Here is a 21,881-nt window from a genome sequence, read left to right on the forward strand (position 1 = left end):
GTGGGCGTGTGGAAAGCACTGCCAGTGGTGGTAGTAGGGTCAAATACATTAGGGACATTTAAGCGACTCTTGGACTGGCACATGAATGATAGTAAAATAAAGGGTATGCAGGTTAGTTTGATCTTAAAGTAGGATCTTACGTTGGTACAAATATCTTAGACTGAAGAACCTATACTGTGCTGTACTGTTCTATGTTAAGATTAACCTGTTTGAGTTTTATGATAAAGCAATAGAAAGGATTGATGATAGTAATGCTGTTAATGTAGTTGACATAGATTTCCAAAAGGCATTTGCTAAACCATTGTAAACTGATCTGTGAGCAAAGTTTGAGCCCTTGGAATACAAGGGAGTGCAGCAATATGATAGACAAATGGCTGATGGACAGGAAACAGAGAGTAGCAGTGAACAGTCAGACTCGAGGAAGGTGTATATCCCCAGATATAGACATTCAGACTCGTAATCATGATATTAGCTATTGATTTACAGTGGATAGTATGAAACTAAAAAGTACTATTAACTAGGAGAAGATGGTGTAGAACTAAACCAATATGTAGATAGGCTTGTGAAATAGAAGGTGAAATTAAATTCAGAGAAGCATAAAATAATTTATTTCAGTATGTAGAATGTGGAGAGGGAACATACAATAAAGGATACAATTCTGCAGATGTAGTTGGTGTATATGTACACAAGCCATGGACAGTGGCAGATTGAAAGAGAAATGTGATGTAAATAATGAGGCCTCAAGGTTTGTTAGAAACTTCTGGAACTTCTTTTTTTCAGATTAGTGGAAACAGCCATGGTTTGGAGACACAGTTATTTTTATTTTGTTTTGAGTTTTGGACCATTCTGTGATATCCTTGGGCCAGGATGGCTGTCTAGACTAGTGACCCGGGATGGGAAGGATAAAGTGACCTTATAGTTTTGGTGCTAGACTAGAAGTGTGACTCTAAAGAGGTTACCTAAAGCTGAATAACTTAAACTCAGGTGTGTAATAGCTCAGGAAGAAGCTGTCTACAGTTACAAGCAGTACATTGAAACTGCAAGTGACTAAAGCCTACCTGATGAGATTATGACACTATACAAATCAAATTGCTTTTCCTTTTCAATTTTGTTTTGGGATTAAAAGGATAAACTTCAACAGTGTATTTAAAAATCTTTGAATTTGTATTATCAGTAGATGAATTAGTTTATTCTATTTTACCATTTCTTTTGTTAATAAAGTTCTGATTTATTGTTAAAGCAAAATTTGTAGCATTGTGTGATTATGTTTTAGAAAATAGATAGAACATAGAACAGTACAGCACAGAACAGGCCCTTCAGCCTACAATGTTGTGCCGTTTTATATTGTTGAAACAAAACAAATCAGAATCTGATCTATTAAACCAGGTTCCTAAATGTAGTTAATGAAGCATATGGCATTAATGTATCAGGGTACAAAAGGCTGGAAGTTAAATTAATCCTGTATAAAATACTCAGTCAAACTGAAATGGAGTACTGTATCCAGTTTGGAGTTTTAGGATGGATGCGAAGGCATTAGAAGAGGTGCAAAGATCAGGAAAATAGTTCCAGAAATGAGGAACTTCAGTTCTGTAGAAATACTTGGAGAAGTTGGGATTGTTCTCCTTGGGCCATAGAAAGATGAGGAGAGATTCAATAAAGACACTAAAAATCATGAGGTCCTTGGGCAGAGTGTAGAGAGAAACTGTTCTCATTAGTGCAAGGATCGAGAACCAGAAGACACAAACCTAAAATAATGGACATGAAGAAAAACTTGTTTATACAGCATGTGTACAGGATTTTAAATACATGCCTGACAGTTAAATGGACTAACAAAGTGTGAAGCTGGATGAACACAGCAGGCAAAGCAACATCTCAGGAGCACAAAACCTTTGGTGCTCCTGAGATGCTGCTTGGCCTGCTGTGTTCATCCAGCTTCACACTTTGTTATCTTGGATTCTCCAGCATCTGCAGTTCCCATTATCTGAGTTAAATGGACTGTCAGGTGAACTGCGGACTTTAAAGAGTATTGGGTCATTATCTGAAAAGAAAGAATGTTCAGGGCCGTGGGGATAAGACAAGGGAATGGCCCCAGGAGAATTGCTCCCTTCAGAAGGTAACACAAACATGGTGGGGCAAATAGTCTCTTTCTGTGCTGTAACTGATCCATTACTTTATGACTGCTGATGTTAGGTTTAACATCTAGAATTTAATCCAAGCCTTTCACATGACTTCCATCCTCTCACTCCTGATTGTGCCCATTTCTGTCAAAAAGCAAAAAATACAAATTTTCACAATGTCGTCCTTAATAAAATGTGACATATTTATCTACAGTCTTCGTATCCATGTTAAACTATAAATTCCAATTCATCTATTGCACAGCTCCCCATCACTGTGGGCAGACCTTTCCACTCCTTTGAGTGACATGTGTCATGGTGAGAAAGTTGGGGATATACAGCAAGAATGTAAAAATCAGATGCTTGACATCATGAAAAATATTTCTGAATTTGAGATTTAAACAATCATTTCTAAATCCCACTAATGCAGCCACCTATTTTCATACATATGAATTTTGTTGTAACTAATTCACCCCAATTTTCCCTGGCTTCTTTGGAATGCTGTAGAATTTCTCCAGCAATTTCTGGTTTTGTTCCAGGGTTTGAGTTATTTTCTGTTGATTATATGGAAGCAGTCTCCAAGACTTCAATTAACTTATAGCCCATGAACTTTTCTGCTGATCGTTCAGCCCAAATTGTCTACATCGACTCTGAAGAAAATCTCACCCAGATACACCCCTACCCTATCCCTATAACCCATCTAGCACACCCCTGGATACTGGGCAATTTAGCGTGGCCAATCCACCTAACCTGCACGTCTTTGGACTGTGGGAGTAAGCCAGAGCATGCCACAGAAACCGACAAGGACAACATGTAAACTGCACACAGACCCGAGGTTGGAATTGAACTCAGGTCCCTGGGGCTGTGTGGGAGTAATAGCAACCATCAAGCCATCGTGCTGCCCCTAAATATATAACAAATAAATGTTTTCTTATCCATATGATTGTATGTATGATATCTTCAAGCAACAGCACCTTTAAGCATCTGGTCTTCCTCATTGGTAGGAGGAAGCAGCAGTCAGTGAGACAGGGCTGCAACATTCTATGGTGCTGAGGCTAGGTCTGTGTCAGTATGTCATAACCGAGAGCGTTGTGTGATCTAGCCCATCAGGATGAACAACACATTGAAACATCCAGCATCATTTAGACTTCAACGTTTCAGGGTTTGTGTATACTGATAAACTTCCAACGAGCATTCTGCAGGACAGTATTTAATGCGGAAGGGTTAGCACTTAGTGCAGCTTCTCTCAGCAGGCCGCTGTGCTATGACGGAATTTGGAGATGTGAACAACCCATTGTACACCTCCCAGCCTTCAGTGGCATGTGCTTATTTGCGATGCTGCAAGATAGAATACAGCGTTGCAGCTTCAGGGAGCTTCTGCAGACATGATGGCCTCCTTCAGCACCACAATGTCTGTTCATCTTGGGCAGCATTTGGCTAGCAGTCTCCTGTTCAGATGCAGGAAACTGACCCACCTTTTGGCTTGGAACTCTACAGGCGTCCGGTATCATAGGTGGGATCTGGGGAGAGCTGGGCAACCTGTGTGAGCCAGCTTCTGGGACTCCTCTGCCTGTTGGCAACACCGCACCTCCCTGAAGAGGGTGGGATGTTTGGGGTGAAGTTGAGCTCCCTCGATCCCCTTCACTTTGGGTTGTTACTAATCACTAATGAATATAGCGATGGAATGCAGGTCCATGCACATATCCAGCAGTCACTGAGGGTACTGGACCTGGTTGTCCAAGCAGTAGTCAACCTGTTGATGGAGGCAGGTAGACGTATGGATGCAGTTATAAAAGTGAAATATTGCAGCTGCTGGAAATCTGATTAAAGACAGAGAGTTCTGAAGGAACTCAGCAGGCACGGCAGCTTCTATGGAAACAGCACATGCTACATTTTGGGGCGGCATTGTGGCTCAGTGGTCAGCACAGCGCCAGGGCCCTGGTTCAATTCCAGCCTTGGCCAACTGTCTGTTTGGAGTATGCACGTTCTCCCGGCGTCCGCGTTTGTCTCCTCCCACAGTCCAAACATATGCGGGTTAGGTGGATTAGCCATGTGGAAATGCAGGGTGACAGGGATACGGTAAGGGGGCGGGTCCAGTTGGGTGCCCTTTGGAGGCTTAGTGGGGTCTCATGGTGATTCTACACTGTAGGAACTCTATGAGAAACAGACTTAATGTTTGAGTCCAGTATGTCTCCTTTAGAACTTTAGTTCTGGCTCAGTTAGTGCCTACCTGCATGTGTAGACAGCTACTACTTGCATTGCCATGCTGCCATGGTTGCTCGCACTTGGCACTTCAGCTTTTTAGAATTGTTCTTTCAGGAAACCGGTACAGAAAGTCCCATTATAATATAAATCTGTCAACAATTGCTGTGCTTCTCCGTATTAAACTTTGGGGAAGTAATCCATTTCGGTTATTTGCAACTAAATGAGCACATCAGCACAAAACCATGGCTTCACAAATTCCCTTTTAATGTCGTTCATCTAGCTGACAGCAGAAAGAGCTCATGGCTGCTGAGTCACTACGCTAGAGACAACTTGGCTTCATTTGAATTATGACAGACGAATACAGTGAGATATGCAGCTTCTTTTAAAAACCTATCAGGATGCAGATAATACTGCAAGACACAATGGGAGCTTTCAAAGTTCATTTCTGTTGAAAAGGGGACTGGTTATGGGAAGATTTTCTACTGTTTTTAAATGGCCACCACATTTTTGAAATAGTATGATGCAATAATCAGTCTACAGTTAATTAATGGGTTTACATAAAGTTGCTATTTCCTAAGATGTTAATTTAGAGAGCTAATGCTCCAGCAGAATTTCACACAAATGTTGAACACAACATAATTTTAATCGTATAACAAACGAGTTGTAGAGCTGAATGAACACAGCAGGCCCAAGCAGCATCAGAGGAGCAGGAAGGCTGACATTTTGGGCCTAGACCCTTCTTCAGAAAGGGTCTCGGCCCGAAACGCCAGCCTTTCTGCTCATCTGATACTGCTTGGCCTGCTGTGTTCATCCAGCTGTACACCTCGTTATTTCAGATTCTCCAGCATCTGCAGTTCCTACTATCCCTGAAATAATCTTAACGGTACATTTTTATACCTGGAGAGAACTACTTCTCACAGCCCCCCAACACCTGATATTAGAGCTGCACTCCTCCAGGCAGACCCGGCTATTGACTTGGCCATCCACCAATCTTGTTGGGGTCCCAGGCCCCACTGAGATCACAGTGGACAATCTGCCTTTCCCAACCTTTATTCTTCTGATGAAATTAAACAATTGAAACTTCAGCCCCAGATTGGCCTCAGCTTATTCTATCCCTAAGGCTGAGATAGGCTGGAGCGTACACTTGCATCAAATTTGGAGGTCAGTAAACTTCAGTGGGGCAATAACCCGGACATTCTGCTGATCTGGCAGTGAATGTAGAAGACTAGAATTGTGCATTAGGACCCTGCAGAATCCCAGACCAGCAGACACTGTGGGAATTGTCCAGGAAATTGAAGATTCCAACAGGTATATCCCCAGCGTCTGGAACCCTTCAAAGAAATGCCTTAATCTCAGACAACTGGGAGAGTTCAGCTTACGTTGTGCTCATAGTCACCCAGGAAATGCTAGACAATTGAAAGTTTAGTTTAATTCAAGGGACATCAAAGCTAACCTCCTAACTTAAAACACAGTCCCAATGACATCTCTGCCAATCCTTTACAACTCCCAGGACACTTTATAATGACACCCCCCAATCAGAAAACCTTAAACCCTATTCCCAGACACAAAGATAGGAATAAGGCAAAGCTGCAGCTCAGGGCTGCTCGCTTGCTCTTTTACTGTTGGCTCACTTTGCACCTACCTGCATGCACACAGCACCCATGTCTCGGCCTTGCCATGCTGTGCCATGCCTGTTAGCGCACTGGCACTTTGGCCAGGGTAAAGACTTTCTGACCTGCCATTTTGAAGTGCTCTTCAATGCAGACACACAGACTGGCTGTTTATTGCATTTGCCAGTATTTGAACTGGCCCATGGCCAATGCCATTTTGCTGAATAGCATATCAAGATATCAGTCTAACACCTACAGTGCATGCCAGTGGCTGAGCATGGTAAATACACAGCATGCTCATTCAATTAGATGGCCATGCAGGAACTGATGGGGTACCAGTTCTCAGTCCGGCCAAGATGGGGGATTGCGGTGTCATTCAGGGGATACCGTCAAACAAGTTCACAAGCAGCACTGGGTCCAGGGGCTTTGACACAATCAGTCATCTACTTGGGATGTTCACAGTCAAGGGGATCTGTCCCAGTACAGTCCAAAATGTGATCATCAGTCAGTCCTGTAGAACCAGTACAAACTGTCAGGGGAATTGTGTCCCATCAGCCCATCAGAGAGTTACAAAGACAGCAGTCAGTGTTCTGCTCAGTCATGTCTAGGGGCTGTGCATCTAGATCAGTCAGCGGTCTGGGGGTGAATTTAGTCCTGAGAATCCATCTGTCAGTCTTTCAGCAGGGTTCAAACGGTAGCCTATCGGGGCAGCAGGGAAATCAATCATAGAAGAGCTGGAGTCTAGTCAAGGCTGGGAGGGGAGGAAGCAGAGAACATCACCGTTGTGGGGAAAAGGGTGGTGATGAAGGGAATCACAAATCTAATGGGCAGGTTTCAGAACAACATTGGAGGGCGTGGCGTGTTACATGAGGGAAGGGATGTGGTTATTATAGAGTCTTAGAGTCATACAGCTCAGAAAAAGACTCTTCAAGTCAAACTTATTCATGCAAACCAAATTTTCCACACTAAACTGACACTGACTGTGATGGTACTGTGCCTTTAAGAGAGATTTGTTTTGTGCGGTTTCTCTTGTAGAGAGGCATTACCACAGTGGTGACAGAATTTCTGCTTCAGAAGAAGCAGGTAAACAGATTTAAGTTCCCTGAGTGCTTTATTTTATATTGGACAAAAGAAGCATGAGTGGGTGGAGTCAGGCTCATACAGATTCAGGGTTTTAGTTGTGCCTTCAGTTGGGAGTTTGGAGTTGGCTGTTGAAGCTGATAGATACAGCTGTGTCTCTGCTACAGCAAAAAAGCTTGAGTGCTCTCTCTACTGATAGAATGTTTTTTTCCAGTATTCCTTTCCGCAGACTGGAAAGGAAGATAGGAAATGAGGAAAATCTGTTGTACTGAGTTTGCATTTGACAAAGGTGTCTTTATGGGAAACATTTTGCTTATGGAGCAGTTGATGATTAGTAGTTAAATAATATATTGTATTACTAAATATTCCAGTACAATTAAAGCAATGCCAATTCTTCTGAGTTAACAAAGTGTGGAGCTGGATGAACGCAGCAGGCCAAGCAGCATCTCAGGAGCACAAAAGCTGATGTTTTGGGCCTAGACCCTTCATCAGAGGAAGGGTCTAGGCCCGAAACATCAGCTTTTGTGCTCCTGAGATGCTGCTTGGCCTGCTGTGTTCATCCAGCCCCACACTTTGTTATGTTGGATTCTCCAGGATCTGCAGTTCCCATTATCACTGAGCCAATTCTTCTGTTTTTGTTTGCATTTTAACTGTGTTGTAAGAATAAAGTGTGTTTTGCTTAAAGCTTAAAATTGAACCAATCAAATCACACCTGGCACACAGTGCCTTACACTTGCCCTTAAACAAAATAAAATGTCAGGGCCTAGGCTAACTCCTTGCTATTACTATGTAAGGGTTTGGTGTGGTCCAATGTGGCCTGCATAGGGCGACTGTAAAGGAGCAGGGTGAGCATCATGGAGATGTAATGATGAGGTTCAGGGTGAGAATGAGGCATCAGTAGCTGGTGAGGTTCAATATGGTGGGTCTGTACATGGGCTGGCAGGGTAGTGCAAGGCAACAGAGGGCAAGGAAGATTAGAGGGAGGGCAGTGTACCTGGTCACCATGCAGGGCCCAGAGTTGACAGTGTGCACCATGACCTGTGTCCCTGCCACCTCTCACCTTCTCTAGATTTGAGGTACTACTCTAAAATGGCTGGGCCAATGCACAGGGTGGATGGAGCCAATATCAATGATGGGTGAAAGCATGGAATCCATGTTTGCTGGACACTATAATATGGCAGCAACAATAGCATAAAACAACCTTTTGCAAAGTGCAGATGTGTTTAATATGCAACCATTTCACTGACTATTTGCTGGCCGTGCAGTGTGAAGGTGTTTAAGGGTCAGAAGCTGATTTGCAATGAGCCTTTGGTGATTGTAAATTGAATTTGGGTATCTCAACAAGGTGGAAGTTATCATCAGTAACAATGCTACAGGCTGAAGAGGAACCACTATTTGTCCAAACTTCTAATGGTCCTGTCTGAGCCACACCATATTGATTCCTCATCTAACATTACAATGATCTGTACTGAATGCAATGAGATTTGAGTGTTTGATCCGGAGCCACGGTGGGTAGTGTTTCAGAGCACTGCCTTCGCAATGACATTGGGTGGACTCTCTGCCAGCGCAGCACCTTCACCAAGTTGCTGTACAAGCTGAGCTTGAAGGTGGATGGGATGATGAAGATATATCCATCACTATTAGGGTGCAGAACACCTCGCTGCATAGACAAGTGTGCTCAGCCTTCAAATGCAAGGTATGTTATCAATAACTGATCTGGATTCAAAGAAACTCTTTCAATCCTTTTGTTTCAAATTTGGGTCCCTTCCATTGAGTACGATTGGACCTGCCACATGTTTGTCACTTTGGCTGCCATCCACAAAAATTAAAGATGGATCCAGGAGGCCAGGAACCGATGTCTAGCTCTGAAGGAGTGGGAGGCCAGCACCGAGTCACAGAGCGGTAGTGATGTACAGCGCAGAAACAGACTCTTCGATCCAACTTGTCCATGCCGATCAGATATCCTCAATAAATCTAGCCCCATTTGCCAACATTTGGCTAATATCCCTCTAAACCCTTCAATCATGTACCCATCCAGATACATTTTAAATGTTGTACTAGTACCAGCCTCCACCACTTCCTCTAGCAGCTCATTCCATACACACACCACCCGCTGCATGAAAAAGTTGTCCCTAGGGTCCCTTTTAAATCTTCCCCCTCCACCTTAAACCTCCCCCACCCTGGGGAAAAGACCTTGGCTATTTACCCTACCCATGCCCCTCATAAATTTATAAATCTCTAAGTTCACCTCTCAGCCTCCGATCCTCCAGGGAAAATAGCCTTAGCCTATTTAGCCTCTTTCTATGGCTCAAACACTTCAACCCTGGCAGCATGTATATAAATTTTTTCTGAACCCTTTCAAGTTTCACAACTTCCTTCCTCTAGCAGGGAGACCAGAATTGCACACTGTATTCCAGATGTGGCCTCACCAATGTCCTCTACAACTGCAACATGACCTCCCAATTCCGATACTCAATGCACTAACCAAGAAAGGCAAGCATACAAAAGACCTTCTTCACTATCCCATCTACTTATGACTCCACTTTCAAGGAACTATGAATCTGCACTCCAAGCTCCCTGTTCAGCAACACGTGCCAGGACCCTACGATTAAGTGTATAAGTCCTGCTTGATTCACCTTTCCAAAATGCAGCACCTCATATTTATCTAAATTAATCTCCATCTGCCACTCCGTGGCCCATTGGCCCAAGTGATCAAGATCCCACTACTCTGAGGTAATCTTCTTCACTCTTCACTGCACCTCCAATTCTGGTGTCAAATGCAAACTTACTAACCATACCTCCTATATTCACATTCCAAACCACTTACACAAGAGGAAGAGGAGCACTCAGCTCAGTCCCCTCAGTATATGTGGTGTGCACAGGAGGACCGGAGTTTTCCAGCCCTGACTCCATTTGCTGGGGTTGAGGGAAGCACATTGCCATCACAGACTCCGTTTGTCCTATGACACGATGACAGAAAGGTGTTGGATACTGGAGTAGAAGCTGAGGGCTGCAGGAGTGGGAAGTCTTCCTCTCCTGGTGGCTGTGAAGGGCACTGTGCATTGAACTTCCATGCCGCTTGATCCTTCCAGGACACGATGGGTGACCTGTTTGGGATCTCTCTCCAGCATCAGGATAGTGACCATTGACATCTGTGCAAGATCACATCAAGGGCCATTTTATTCTCCCCATTTAGGGTTCACTCGGATTCAGGAACTTGGCTGGGTTTCCCCGGAGCAGGGTGCCATCGATGGCACACACATGGCATTGAGAGGGCAGTATCACAATGCTGAGGAAGGGGTTCTGTTCTATTAATGTCCAATTGATCTGTGATCACCAGTGCCATTTCCTGGAGATGTGTGCCCACAACCCTGGTAGCTGCCATGACTCCAACATCCTGGAGCACTCTCATGTACCAGGTATTTTTGAGGGTTGAGGTACTTTACTAAGCTAATTACTAGGGACAAGTGTAACCCACTGTGACCATGTTTCAGTCTGCTCAGAGTGTGCTCCATCATCCTGGCAGCTGTGCTGTGTGCTCTTACAGCAGGCAATGAGGCGATGTCCTGGATACTGAAGAACCAGGTGAATGGGAGCAATTTCCTGGGGAGGAGGGTGAGGACATTGGGAATGAGAAAGCTGTTGTCATCCATAACAGAGCTCAGCTTGGTCAGTTGCTACAAGCCATACAGGATCTCATTGACAGCCACTTCCAACAGGTGAGAGCTGGGTGCAACAGGCTGTCCAATGTTCCTGTTGCCTCTGTTGGCTTTGTTTGTGTTCCCTCTTTTTGTCTTTGTGTTTGTTTGATTCCTTGCTTCTAAGTGACATTCCCCAGTTGGACAACGGCAAGCTGTAGGCTTCCAGTAGGCTTGGGGAAAGGGAGCACCGTCCTAGAGAGAGAATTTTGATGGAACGTAGCTAAGGACAGTGAAGTGTATGGTCAGATGGTTAAAGAACGACCGGTGTGAGGGAATGGAGTTATATATGTGAGGGAGGCTTTGCCATTACCCTACTGGTGAGAGCCAACACCACATTTCCAATATTTATTCAGGTGGAGAGAGGCCTTTCAAAGATGGTGCAGGTGCAGGAGATGTCTGTGCTTTGCCAGATAACCATTGGCTGGCAGGTTTCTCTGAGAAGAGCACATGCTAAGATGGGGTGTAACTGGATGTGAGAGATGCTGTGAGGGTGGTGTAAGTAATGATTGAGATGTACTTGGTAAGTAGGGGTGAGAAATCTCGCGAGGCCTCAGGGTGAAAAGCCTTCAAAGACTCAACATAACTCAGACATAGCCAAGAAAAGGGTATGATTCGACACAAAGTTCTGCAAAAGAAATTGAACAACAGTTAAGCAAACCACTTTATGCTGCTACGTTGTGGATATCTGATTGTATTCTCCATTGACAGTAGGATGGCACAATCCAAAAGGAAATTTTGCTGACCACTCAATTGAGCACTGTGACATGTAAATGTCAGTGCCAGTGTGATGCAGGTACAGGGGATATGTTATTCAGCTGATCCAATCAAACAATTTGACACTTCAGTTGTTGGTAAATGGTAGATTATGGAGCACATTAAATCAGTTCAAAATTCGAAACAAAACATCTGCTATTAGATGATACAATGTGAGGCTGGATGAACACAGCAGGCCAAGCAGCATCTCAGGAGCACAAAAGCTGACGTTTTGGGCCTAGACCCTTCATCAGAGAGGGGGATGGGGTGAGGGTTCTGGAATACATAGGGAGAGAGGGGGAGGCGGACCGAAGATGGAGAGGAAAGAGGATAGGTGGAGAGAGTATAGGTGGGGAGGTAGGGAGGGGATAGGTCAGTCCAGGGAAGACGGACAGGTCAAGGAGGTGGGATGAGGTTAGTAGGTGGATGGGGGTGCGGCTTGGGGTGGGAAGAAGGGATGGGTGAGAGTAAGAACAGGTTAGGGAGCAGAGACAGGTTGGACTGGTTTTGGGATGCGGTGGGGGAAGGGTGGGTGGGTGGAGGGGAAGAACTGGGCTGGTTGTGTGGTGCAGTGGGGGGAGGGGACGAACTGGGCTGGTTTAGGGATGCGGTGGGGGAAGGGGAGATTTTGAAACTGGTGAAGTCCACATTGATACCATTGGGCTGCAGGGTTCCCAGGTGGAATATGAGTTGCTGTTCCTGAAATCTTGTGGCACTGCAGGAGGCCCATGATGGACATGTCATCTAAAGAATGGGAGGGGGAGTGGAAATGGTTTGTGACTGGGAGGTGCAGTTGTTTGTTGCGAACTGAGCGGAGGTGTTCTGCAAAGCGGTCCCCAAGCCTCCGCTTGGTTTCCCCAATGTAGAGGAAGCCACACCGGGTACAGTGGATGCAGTATACCACATTGGCAGATGTGCAGGTGAACCTCTGCTTAATGTGGAATGTCATCTTGGGGCCTGGGATAGGGGTGAGGGAGGAGGTGTGGGGGCAAGTGTAGCATTTCCTGCGGTTGCAGGGGAAGGTGCCGGGTGTGGTGGGGTTGGAGGGCAGTGTGGAGCGAACAAGGGAGTCACGGAGAGAGTGGTCTCTCCAGAAGGCAGACAGGGGTGGGGATAGAAAAATGTCTTGGGTGGTGGGGTCGGATTGTAGATGGCGGAAGTGTCGGAGGATGATGCGTTGTAACCAGAGGTTGGTGGGGTGGTGTGTGAGAACGAGGGGGATCCTCTTGGGGCGGTTGCGGCGGGGGCGGGGTGTGAGAGGGATGTTATCTGCTATTAGATGTGATTCTGCATTTTGGCAGCTCTTGCTGACTAATGCTGAGTGTGATAATAGCAATGCTAACAATCAACTTAATGTAATCAATGAAGTCCATTCATGATTTCTAGAAATGTTCACCCTCGCTGGGATAACACATTGGAAACGAAACCCCAATATTCCCAGAGATTTTATTATCAAAGTACACAGAATTCCCCAATTTTTCTGTCCTTTAGACCCAGAAAGCGTGGTCAAGGTTTTTGAACTTAATGAGAATGACTTTTTATTACAAATAAATTGCTTTGAACTACAGATAAACAATTATGAACCATGACTGCCAGATAAAAGTCTAATCCAATTATAAACCCTGCCTACATACTCATATATGCATACATACAGATACAGACAGTAAAGAACTTGGGTGTTATGGGTGGAAGGAAAGATGGAGAAGGCAGTTCAGTGGTGCCTCTCGTCTAGGTTTGTTGAGGGGTTTGTTTTCCTGGTCAGAACACTGCTGCTCAGTCTTCCTTCTCCAGATGCACTTACTTGACTTGCAGGATGACTGGTTCACATTTATAAATGTCTTTGAGTCATCAATTAAAACATATTGTATACAGCATCCAGAAAGGGGAAATAAACTGCCTGTCTTTTTACTGCAGAGCAAGTGAAGTCTGATAGTTTCTGCCAAACATTCACACTCCCCAAGTTGTTCAGCTACGGGGGAGCTAACCACATATTTGTTGCCAGGTAGAAGGCCTTTGTCATCAATAATTGTTGTCCCACAGACCTATCAGCTATTTGCTGTCAGCCAGATATCCGTTTGTACACATACTAGCTCATCTACAAGCTAGGTTTGCACTATTGCTTGAACAAGCAGCTTTGTCAACAATACATGCAAAGAGTGTCCAGTGACTTGTTTTTAAAAATTGCCTCAATCCTACAATAATCCTCAGCTTTTAAAACAGTTCATTCTCATTTTGGTCCATAATTGCAAGTACAGAGAAATAAAAAGACATAGTCTTTACAGAAGGAACTGTTCCCTACAAACAGAAAGGAACATGTTCAAACCTGGTGCCTTTCTGAATTACCTTGGAGTTTGGGGAACTTATTGACTCCATGGCAATACACCAAATGGAGTTGACTTGCCAATTGCTCAGCATCCTTTTCCCCTGTAGTGTAAGTTGTAGTGGTTATTTTGAAATTTGATTTTTGTGAGTTTGCCTTGATGAGCACAAGATGTAAAGCTTTGGCCACATGTCTCTTTTTCAGCAATATTCAAGCAATGAAAGATGAGGACCATTGGATAAATTTGGCTCTTTTAGCTTATGGATCTCCACAGGGATCGTAACTCCACTATGGGATAGTCCTCAAAATTTCTGTGGTAGAGATGAATCAACAACTCTGGGTCAAGTTAAGAATATATATTAGCAGCTCTGCAGCGTTTCAGTTTGATTCTAAAATACTTCATTTGTGAACTTGTATCAGATTTGGAATTTATAACAATTTCTTATGTTTGTTAACCAAAATTTGCTGGATTAATTTGCTAGTTTTTTTTGTACGTTTAATAAACTTTATTGGTGTCTTGTAGCATTTAATAGTATTTATTGCTATCCCATACAAAAATAAGGAGAATTTGAAAGGTGTTTTCAAAGTAATTCAGTTAAATACTCTAACAATGGCTGTTGAATACAAGCACTTTGAAATGTTACGTTGCCTAGATACTGAGTAAATAAGATACATAATTTAAGAATGTCTCTGGAAATGTATCTGTATCATATTCTGAAGGCAATGACTTTGGGTGAAAGCTTTGTGTTTTTGTTTGCTTCCAGGAAAGGCACACTTCTCTTAAATAATGGATTTGCAATTCTTGCTGCTTTATTGATGTCCTTGAGTGAAACTGCTGGCTTCTTCGAAATGCTGATTCTGGGGCGTCTTATTATTGGAGTGAATGGAGGTGGGAATATTTTCAGTCCTATTGAGTCAAGCTGTTTAGTTATATTTTGAGTTGCAAAAGTGTGTTTGTTTATACGGACTCCCCAGGGAAAGAGGGCATTTTCAGTGTCTTTTCTCATCTGCCTGGGATGATTACAGCTGGTGACTAAAGGAAAATTAGATTGTCTTCAGGTGTAACCTTCAGTTAATGTATGCTGCTTTCCTCTTGAAATAAACATTGCACATGCAAGTGAAAGAACACTAGTGTTTACACTTCACTCCAAAGCAACGAAACGATAGCTGCAGGAACCTGAAATTATTTCCCAAATATAGGTCATTCCTACTGAATTTGCCTCCGCAAAATTGGATTTTGATAGTAAGATTACTTATTGTTAAATCAGGAACAAAAATCCTTCAATTTGTACATGGAGCTTTCAAACCAGTTATTAAATTCATCTTCTAACCTTTCTACAGTTGTGTGCTGATTTTCGTTAAAACGAATATGGTGTATTCTAACGTATGTATTCTAGGAGTAGTCTAACCAAGCTCCTATACAACTGAAGCAAGACCTCATGCCTCCTGTATCCAAATCCTCTTGTAATAAAAGCTAGCATTCCATTGGCCTTCCTAATAGCTTGCTCAGTGACTTCTCAACAAGGGCACCCTAGGTCCCTGTGAATATTTATGCTTCCAACAACTCACCATTCAAGAAATACCCTGTACATCTGTTCTTCCTACCAAAGTGGATAACTCCACATTTTTACACATTATATTCCATCTGCCGTGTTCTTGCCCACTTACAATGCCTGTCCAAATCCTCCAGAAGCCTCTTTATATCATCCTCACAGCACACATTCTCACTTAGCGTTGTATCAGCTGCAAATTTGGAAATATTACATTTGGTCCCCACCTCCAATCATTGACTTATACAGTGAACAACTGGTCCCAAATACAGATCCTTGCAGTAACCCGTTAGTTCCAGCTTGCCAATGTGAGAATGAGTCAGTTTCTACTCTCTGTTTATTGTCTGTTAGACAATCATTACTTCATGATTGTACATTACCTTCTATCCCATGTTCTTTAATTTTTTTTCAACCAATCTCCAACGGAGGGCCTTAAACCCCTTCCTGATTTGGTCACCATGGTGGGTGATGTCTGTGCATGGATCATGGTGACATCAGTGACACATGAACAGGCATTTCCTGTTGTGACCAGCTGACATCATGGTTGTGTTTTAGACAATGAATAGAAATGGGTCTAGGGTCTGAAATAGAAGTTTCTCTTGCAACGTCCCTGTCTTCCAACCAGCTGAGACTGCACCAAGAGTCAAGAATTTTTTTCAGCGCTCTTTTTGAAAACTTTAATTGTCATTTTCTGCATTAGGAAAAATCACTCTGTTTCCAATATACACTACATCCATGTAAAATCTGATGTCATTGTTTGCAGACTCCATATTATGTCTCTGGGTCCTTTGTCATAACCAGATAAAGTTTTCATTTAACATGAAGTTATTAACCATTGACACTTTCCTGTGAATGACATTATTTATCAGAGACTGGAATGCTTAACATAACATTGGCAACCCCCCCCATTGAAAAAGCATTCAAGCAGAATAAAAATCCTGAATGAGACATTGGATAATAGACTCAGAGTTTGAATTGAAGACATAATTACCATTTTGCCCTTTAGATAATGATTATAAACAACCCAACACTTCAACAGTAAGGTTCTCTTGTAAGGCCTCTCCTGTTTCATATAGATGAGTGACTGTGATAGTGGTCAAGTACTTATTTTACAGAGGTAATGTTGAAAAATGCCTTGCTTAATTTTGCCAGGCACAACGCGTTGATTTCCAGGGCTGTGTATTCTTTCCCTTCTCACATATCTAGTTCAGCACACTCTTTTCCCTTAGCTTCTTGTTTTTTAATTGCTTTTCCCAATTTAAGTATAGTTTCCAATTTCCAATCATAAGCTAGAATCTGACTTAACTCAAAATCCAACAATTTGGCACAATGAAACAGAAATCAGATGGGTGGAATACATGGACTATCTAGGTTAGTAATAGAGCAAATGGATTTCCGTTTGGTTGATCATGATACATGTGTAACATCTCTGGAGACCCCAGCATGGATGATGCTACATTGTATCACCCCTGAATGATTGAATCATGCAATGAAAGTCAGCAGAAAGTTGCAGAAAATTAACTTTGGGAAATTGAATCTGTGATCAGAACTAAGCTGGCAGGAATAAAGTCAGTCACAGTTGATAAAATACCTGTCCAAGAGTTTGCCCAATGATTCTGCAAACTATTGTAGAAGCTTATTACAATATAAACAGATGTATAGTACTTCAGAGTGTGACTTATCCCTGTTCCCCAGCTTCTTGCTTGTATTGTTTATTTGCACGCTATAATATTTTCATATCAGCTTCAGGACAGTGAATGAAATAAGCGACAATATTGATAGTGTTAATAAGTGTTTTCAGTGGTAGAACAGATGTTCATCAGAAGACTCAGGTGATAAGATAATCATAACAACATCAGGAATGTATTGAGGATACAGAAGTTACGGAATAAGTTACGAATTTGACGGATGGTGGAAGCAGAGCAATTACTTGCAAAGGGGTATTTGTCAAATATTTGCAAACAAAAAAAAAACAGAGCTGCAGGGAAAGTATAAGGGTCCAAGATTAATTAGATAGCTCTTTCAAAGATTTGGAACAGGCTTATGGGCCAAATGGCCTCCTTCTGAGCCATGTCAAGCTATGAGACTGTTTGCTACCTTGGATACACCTAGCTTTTTCCTTCTGTATCTTTGTAGCATGTGATCATTCTCTTCCAGGGAGATGAGCAACTCCTATCTGCCCTGATCTCAGAGAGAGGGAAAAGAAAACCTACTTTGAGTGGGGCCGTCCTGTGAAATCCTTGGGATATGATAGCTTTGCAGAAAGGTGCTCCTGAGAAGGGAAGCAAATATAGCCAACTAGATTACCTTAGAGTGAAGAGTTATTGATGGTCCTGGACCAAAAGTGATGGGATAAAGCCCTCACGAGCTTATTTAACACTAAGTGCATTTAAGCAGGTACGGGACAGTTCCCAAAAGAAGCTTTGTAATTCTAGTCTCAAAGTTGCAGTCACAGTGACTTAAACAAACTGAGATGTTAAATGTAGGGACACTGCTATGATTGGTATTCTGAGAACTATACATGTGGTTTTTTTTGTCTCTTTTCAGTTTATAAAGGAATATTTTAGGATTTAGGGGATTATACTTTTACTACATACTTAAAAACTTTGAAATTGTGTTGCAAGTATATACTTTGAATTATTCTACTTTTATTCATTTCTTTTTCCTGAACTTCCATTTTGTGTCACTGAGTGACCACTTTGTTAAAGTCAAAATAAATTAAACCATGATTTATTAAGCCAGGGTTCCTGCCTGGTATCTGACTTCTCTGGTAATATCACAATAACACGCTTAGCATTGATAGTTTCCACACTCCACTGTGTTGCAATCATTAACTTTCCAAGTTACTTTGAATAACAAAAGTCACAAATGAAGTGTGTTTCCTCAGTTGGGCAAGACACAAAAATGATTTTCTTCCTGAGATAATGGGAACTGCAGATGCTGGAGAATTCCAAGATAATAAGATGTGGAGCTGGATGAACACGGCAGGCCAAGCAGCATCTCAGGAGCACAAAAGCTGACGTTTCGGGCCTAGACCCTTCATCAGAGAGGGGGATGGGGTGAGGGTTCTGGAATAAATAGGGAGAGAGGGGGAGGCGGACCGAAGATGGAGAGAAAAGAAGATAGGTGGAGAGGAGAGTATAGGTGGGGAGGTAGGGAGGGGATAGGTCAGTCCAGGGAGGACGGACAGGTCAAGGAGGTGGGATGAGGTTAGTAGGTAGATGGGGGTGCGGCTTGGGGTGGGAGGAAGGGATGGGTGAGAGGAAGAACAGGTTAGGGAGGCAGAGACAGGTTGGACTGGTTTTGGGATGCAGTGGGTGGGGGGGAAGAGCTGGGCTGGTTGTGTGGTGCAGTGGGGGGAGGGGACGAACTGGGCTGGTTTAGGGATGCAGTTGGGGAAGGGGAGATTTTGAAACTGGTGAAGTCCACACTGATACCATTAGGCTGCAGGGTTCCCAGGCGGAATATGAGTTGCTGTTCCTGCAACCTTCGGGTGGCATCATTGTGGCACTGCAGGAGGCCCATGATGGACATGTCATCAAGAGAATGGGAGGGGGAGTGGAAATGGTTTGCGACTGGGAGGTGGGGTCCCCTCCCCCCACTGCACCACACAACCAGCCCAGCTCTTCCCCCCGACCCACTGCATCTCAAAACCAGCCCAACCTGTCTCTGCCTCCCTAACCTGTTCTTCCTCTCACCCATCCCTTCCTCCCACCCCAAGCCGCACCCCCATCTACCTACTAACCCCATCCCACCTACTTGACCTGTCCGTCTTCCCTGGACTGACCTATCCCCTCTCTACCTCCCCACCTATACTCTCTCCACCTATCTTCTTTTCTCTCCATCTTCGGTCCGCCTCCCCCTCTCTCCCTATTTATTCCAGTTCCCTCCCCCCATCCCCCTCTCTGATGAAGGGTCTAGGCCCGAAACATCAGCTTTTGTGCTCCTGAGATGCTGCTTGGCCTGCTGTGTTCATCCAGCCTCACATTTTATTATCTTGTTTTTCTTCCTGACCCTGGTTGTGACCCGATCAGATTGGCCTGATGAGACATTCTCTGCTCTCGTTTGCATTATTGCTGCAGATGGCTACTTAGCAATTTAGATTCGTTTTTGAATATTTTAACACATGGAGCCTTCATTATTTTATGACTGGTGCCATTACAAATTGATAGAGAATAACCATTTGGAGACACACGGTCCCAGCTTTCTAGTTGGATTTTCATCAATTGTGGCATTTCCAGTCAATTGACTGTACACTCAGGGGATTCTTGTCAATTGACAATGAAGTGATCTGCCTCTCAGAGCCCCTTGCTACTGTTTCTGCCAGTTCTTACCTACCAGACTGCTACTGGTGGGACACCTCCCCCCCACCCCTGATTATTCTTTGCTAAATTTTCACACAAGCAGACAGTCTGGTGAGTTTTCACATGAGCGGTGGGTTGTCCAGGGGCTGTGCCTGACTACACTGATTAACTGAGCGATGTGAGTGGCAGAAATTGTGCGCTGCGCCAGGAAAATCTCACCCTTTAAGAGGTGAGAAACCTGTAGATTACAAGGATTTACAGCAAGTCTTATTCCTTTTTGATTAATACATCCAATCGGAAAGTAAAGGAAGGTGAAGTAAGTTCTGGTCTAAGCTGGACATATTTTGCTTGCTTGCTGATTCTTCTTTGAACTGGAACGATTTAAAAAGAAATGGTGGATGAGCAGAGCCTACGATAAATAATGACAATAGAAATGGCTTCAGGGTTCTATGGCTTTAAAGGAGGATATGCTCCCAGTACTGATACAGGCTTTGAAGCCATTGTGTAATGGCAAAGAAACTGGCTGATAAAGTAGGAAAGTGCCAAAACAATCAACACCACAGAGAAATATTAAAAGACAATTCTGAAGGAATATGGAAAGGAATATTATTCAGAATTACAAACCTTACAACATACCCAGGTGTCAGCCTTGCATTATCAGTGTTGTGACTGAATCCAAAGTAAGGGAGTGAAATCCCCATTCCAGGGAATCGGACACAAAAGCTCAAACAGCATTCCAGTGCAGAAGACAGGGGATGCTACGCTGTCAGAGATGCCATCTTTTGAATGAAACATTAAACCGACCCCCACCGCTCAGTCATTTACCTGAAACATTGGCCAGAATTTACAGTGGTGGGAGTGACATGGGCTATGGCAAGATGTGTGACAGAATTGAATGAGAAAACAAGTGAGCCCTAGCTTGATTTTATGCTTTTCACAAGTGATGTTTTGAATTTTGCTGGTCACTGGTGAGTTGCCAATTAAGGGAGATCATAGCTTGTTAAATGCCTCAGTAAAGCCACAATTTACCTTGCTAATATTCAGCTTCTTATCTGACCAAACCAGGCAAGCAAACTCAACGTCAGGAGCACTTGCCATGGAAACCAGGCAAGAACCTCAGCTCACTTTCACTGCTTGCTCCAAAACATTTCCATTTTGGATATTGGGCATCAACATTTCAGGACATGCTCCACGGGCACTGTTTACATGCACCCCATGTCCATAGACATTAGCATCTGATGTTTGCCAGCCTCTAAGAACCCTCATAGCACATCCCTGATCCACTTGCACGACACTACTGTACTTCAATGCTGAACTGTGAGCTCAGGGACACACATTCGGACAATGGACTGGACCAGCCTGTTTGCTCACTAACATAGCACTCACTTACTTGAGTCTACCTGGATGTCCACAGCAATCCTGCCTTGCATTGCCTTGCCTTTGTGTGCTCTCCTACCCCTTCTTCAGCCAGAGCTATCAGGCTTATATTGATCTTGCTTTGCCATTTAGCACAGACACAAAGCCAGGCAGCTTGTCATGGCCATGGTGAAGTTGAGGGAAATAGCCTTCTTTCAAGGCTCTGTGCCACAGTAAGTCAAAGGCAGCCTCTGATACTAGTCCAGGGACTTGGGCAATCAGTCAGCTGCTTGGGGTGGTCAGAATCAGGATGCTTTGTGCATTAGGGATGAGGAGCTAAATATCAGGAACCCCACCTCCCATCTTGACTCTTGCTGCCCTGTTGTGGTTTGCAGATATGAAGGGCAATGAAAATGGATGGCACAGATGCTACTTTTGGTGTAGGCAGAGCGGTGTCCCAAGCAAGTGAGTGGACAGTGCAGAGGGGGAGCAGGTTCAGTGATGTTGGCTTTGAGGTGGGTAAGGGTGAAGTGAGCAAAGTTTCTGTAGCCATTATTGAGAGTGGTAGAGCATCAGCCAGGCTGGGAGGTCAGTACAGGAGCGGAGGTAGAGTGTAAGGTATCAGAGGGAAGATGGGATAAACAACACTTCTTCTGGAGAAGTGGAGAACATCATTGGCCTTCCTCCTATGTGCACTATTGCAGAAGATGAAGACTACACTGCCCTAGTGCAGACCAGGATGGCATGGTCTGGCATTGTGATATCCATCGCTAGTCTTGGGGAAGAGGAAGTTCTGAACTTGTTCAGTAGGTGCCTGAGGACCCTGCTGACAATGGGGGTGGGTGGATGAGGGGAGGAGGCAACAATATCGCCCCTGTCTGCCACAGT

General features: G+C 43.8%; 1 protein-coding gene across 8 annotated transcripts in view; it reads left to right on the plus strand.

The window, feature by feature from the left end:
* slc2a9l2 (solute carrier family 2 member 9, like 2) overlaps window positions 1-21,881 on the plus strand; it is a 359,547-nt gene that overhangs the window by 92,331 nt on the left and 245,335 nt on the right. For all 8 annotated transcript variants that reach the window (XM_048544948.2, XM_048544963.2, XM_048544954.2 and 5 more), the window contains one exon: window positions 14,548-14,672. In XM_048544948.2, the coding sequence (XP_048400905.2) occupies window positions 14,548-14,672 (125 nt within the window). The remainder of the gene's footprint in view (window positions 1-14,547; window positions 14,673-21,881) is intronic.

This window comes from Stegostoma tigrinum, chromosome 1 (assembly GCF_030684315.1).
Source record: "Stegostoma tigrinum isolate sSteTig4 chromosome 1, sSteTig4.hap1, whole genome shotgun sequence".
Taxonomy (NCBI): domain Eukaryota; kingdom Metazoa; phylum Chordata; class Chondrichthyes; order Orectolobiformes; family Stegostomatidae; genus Stegostoma; species Stegostoma tigrinum.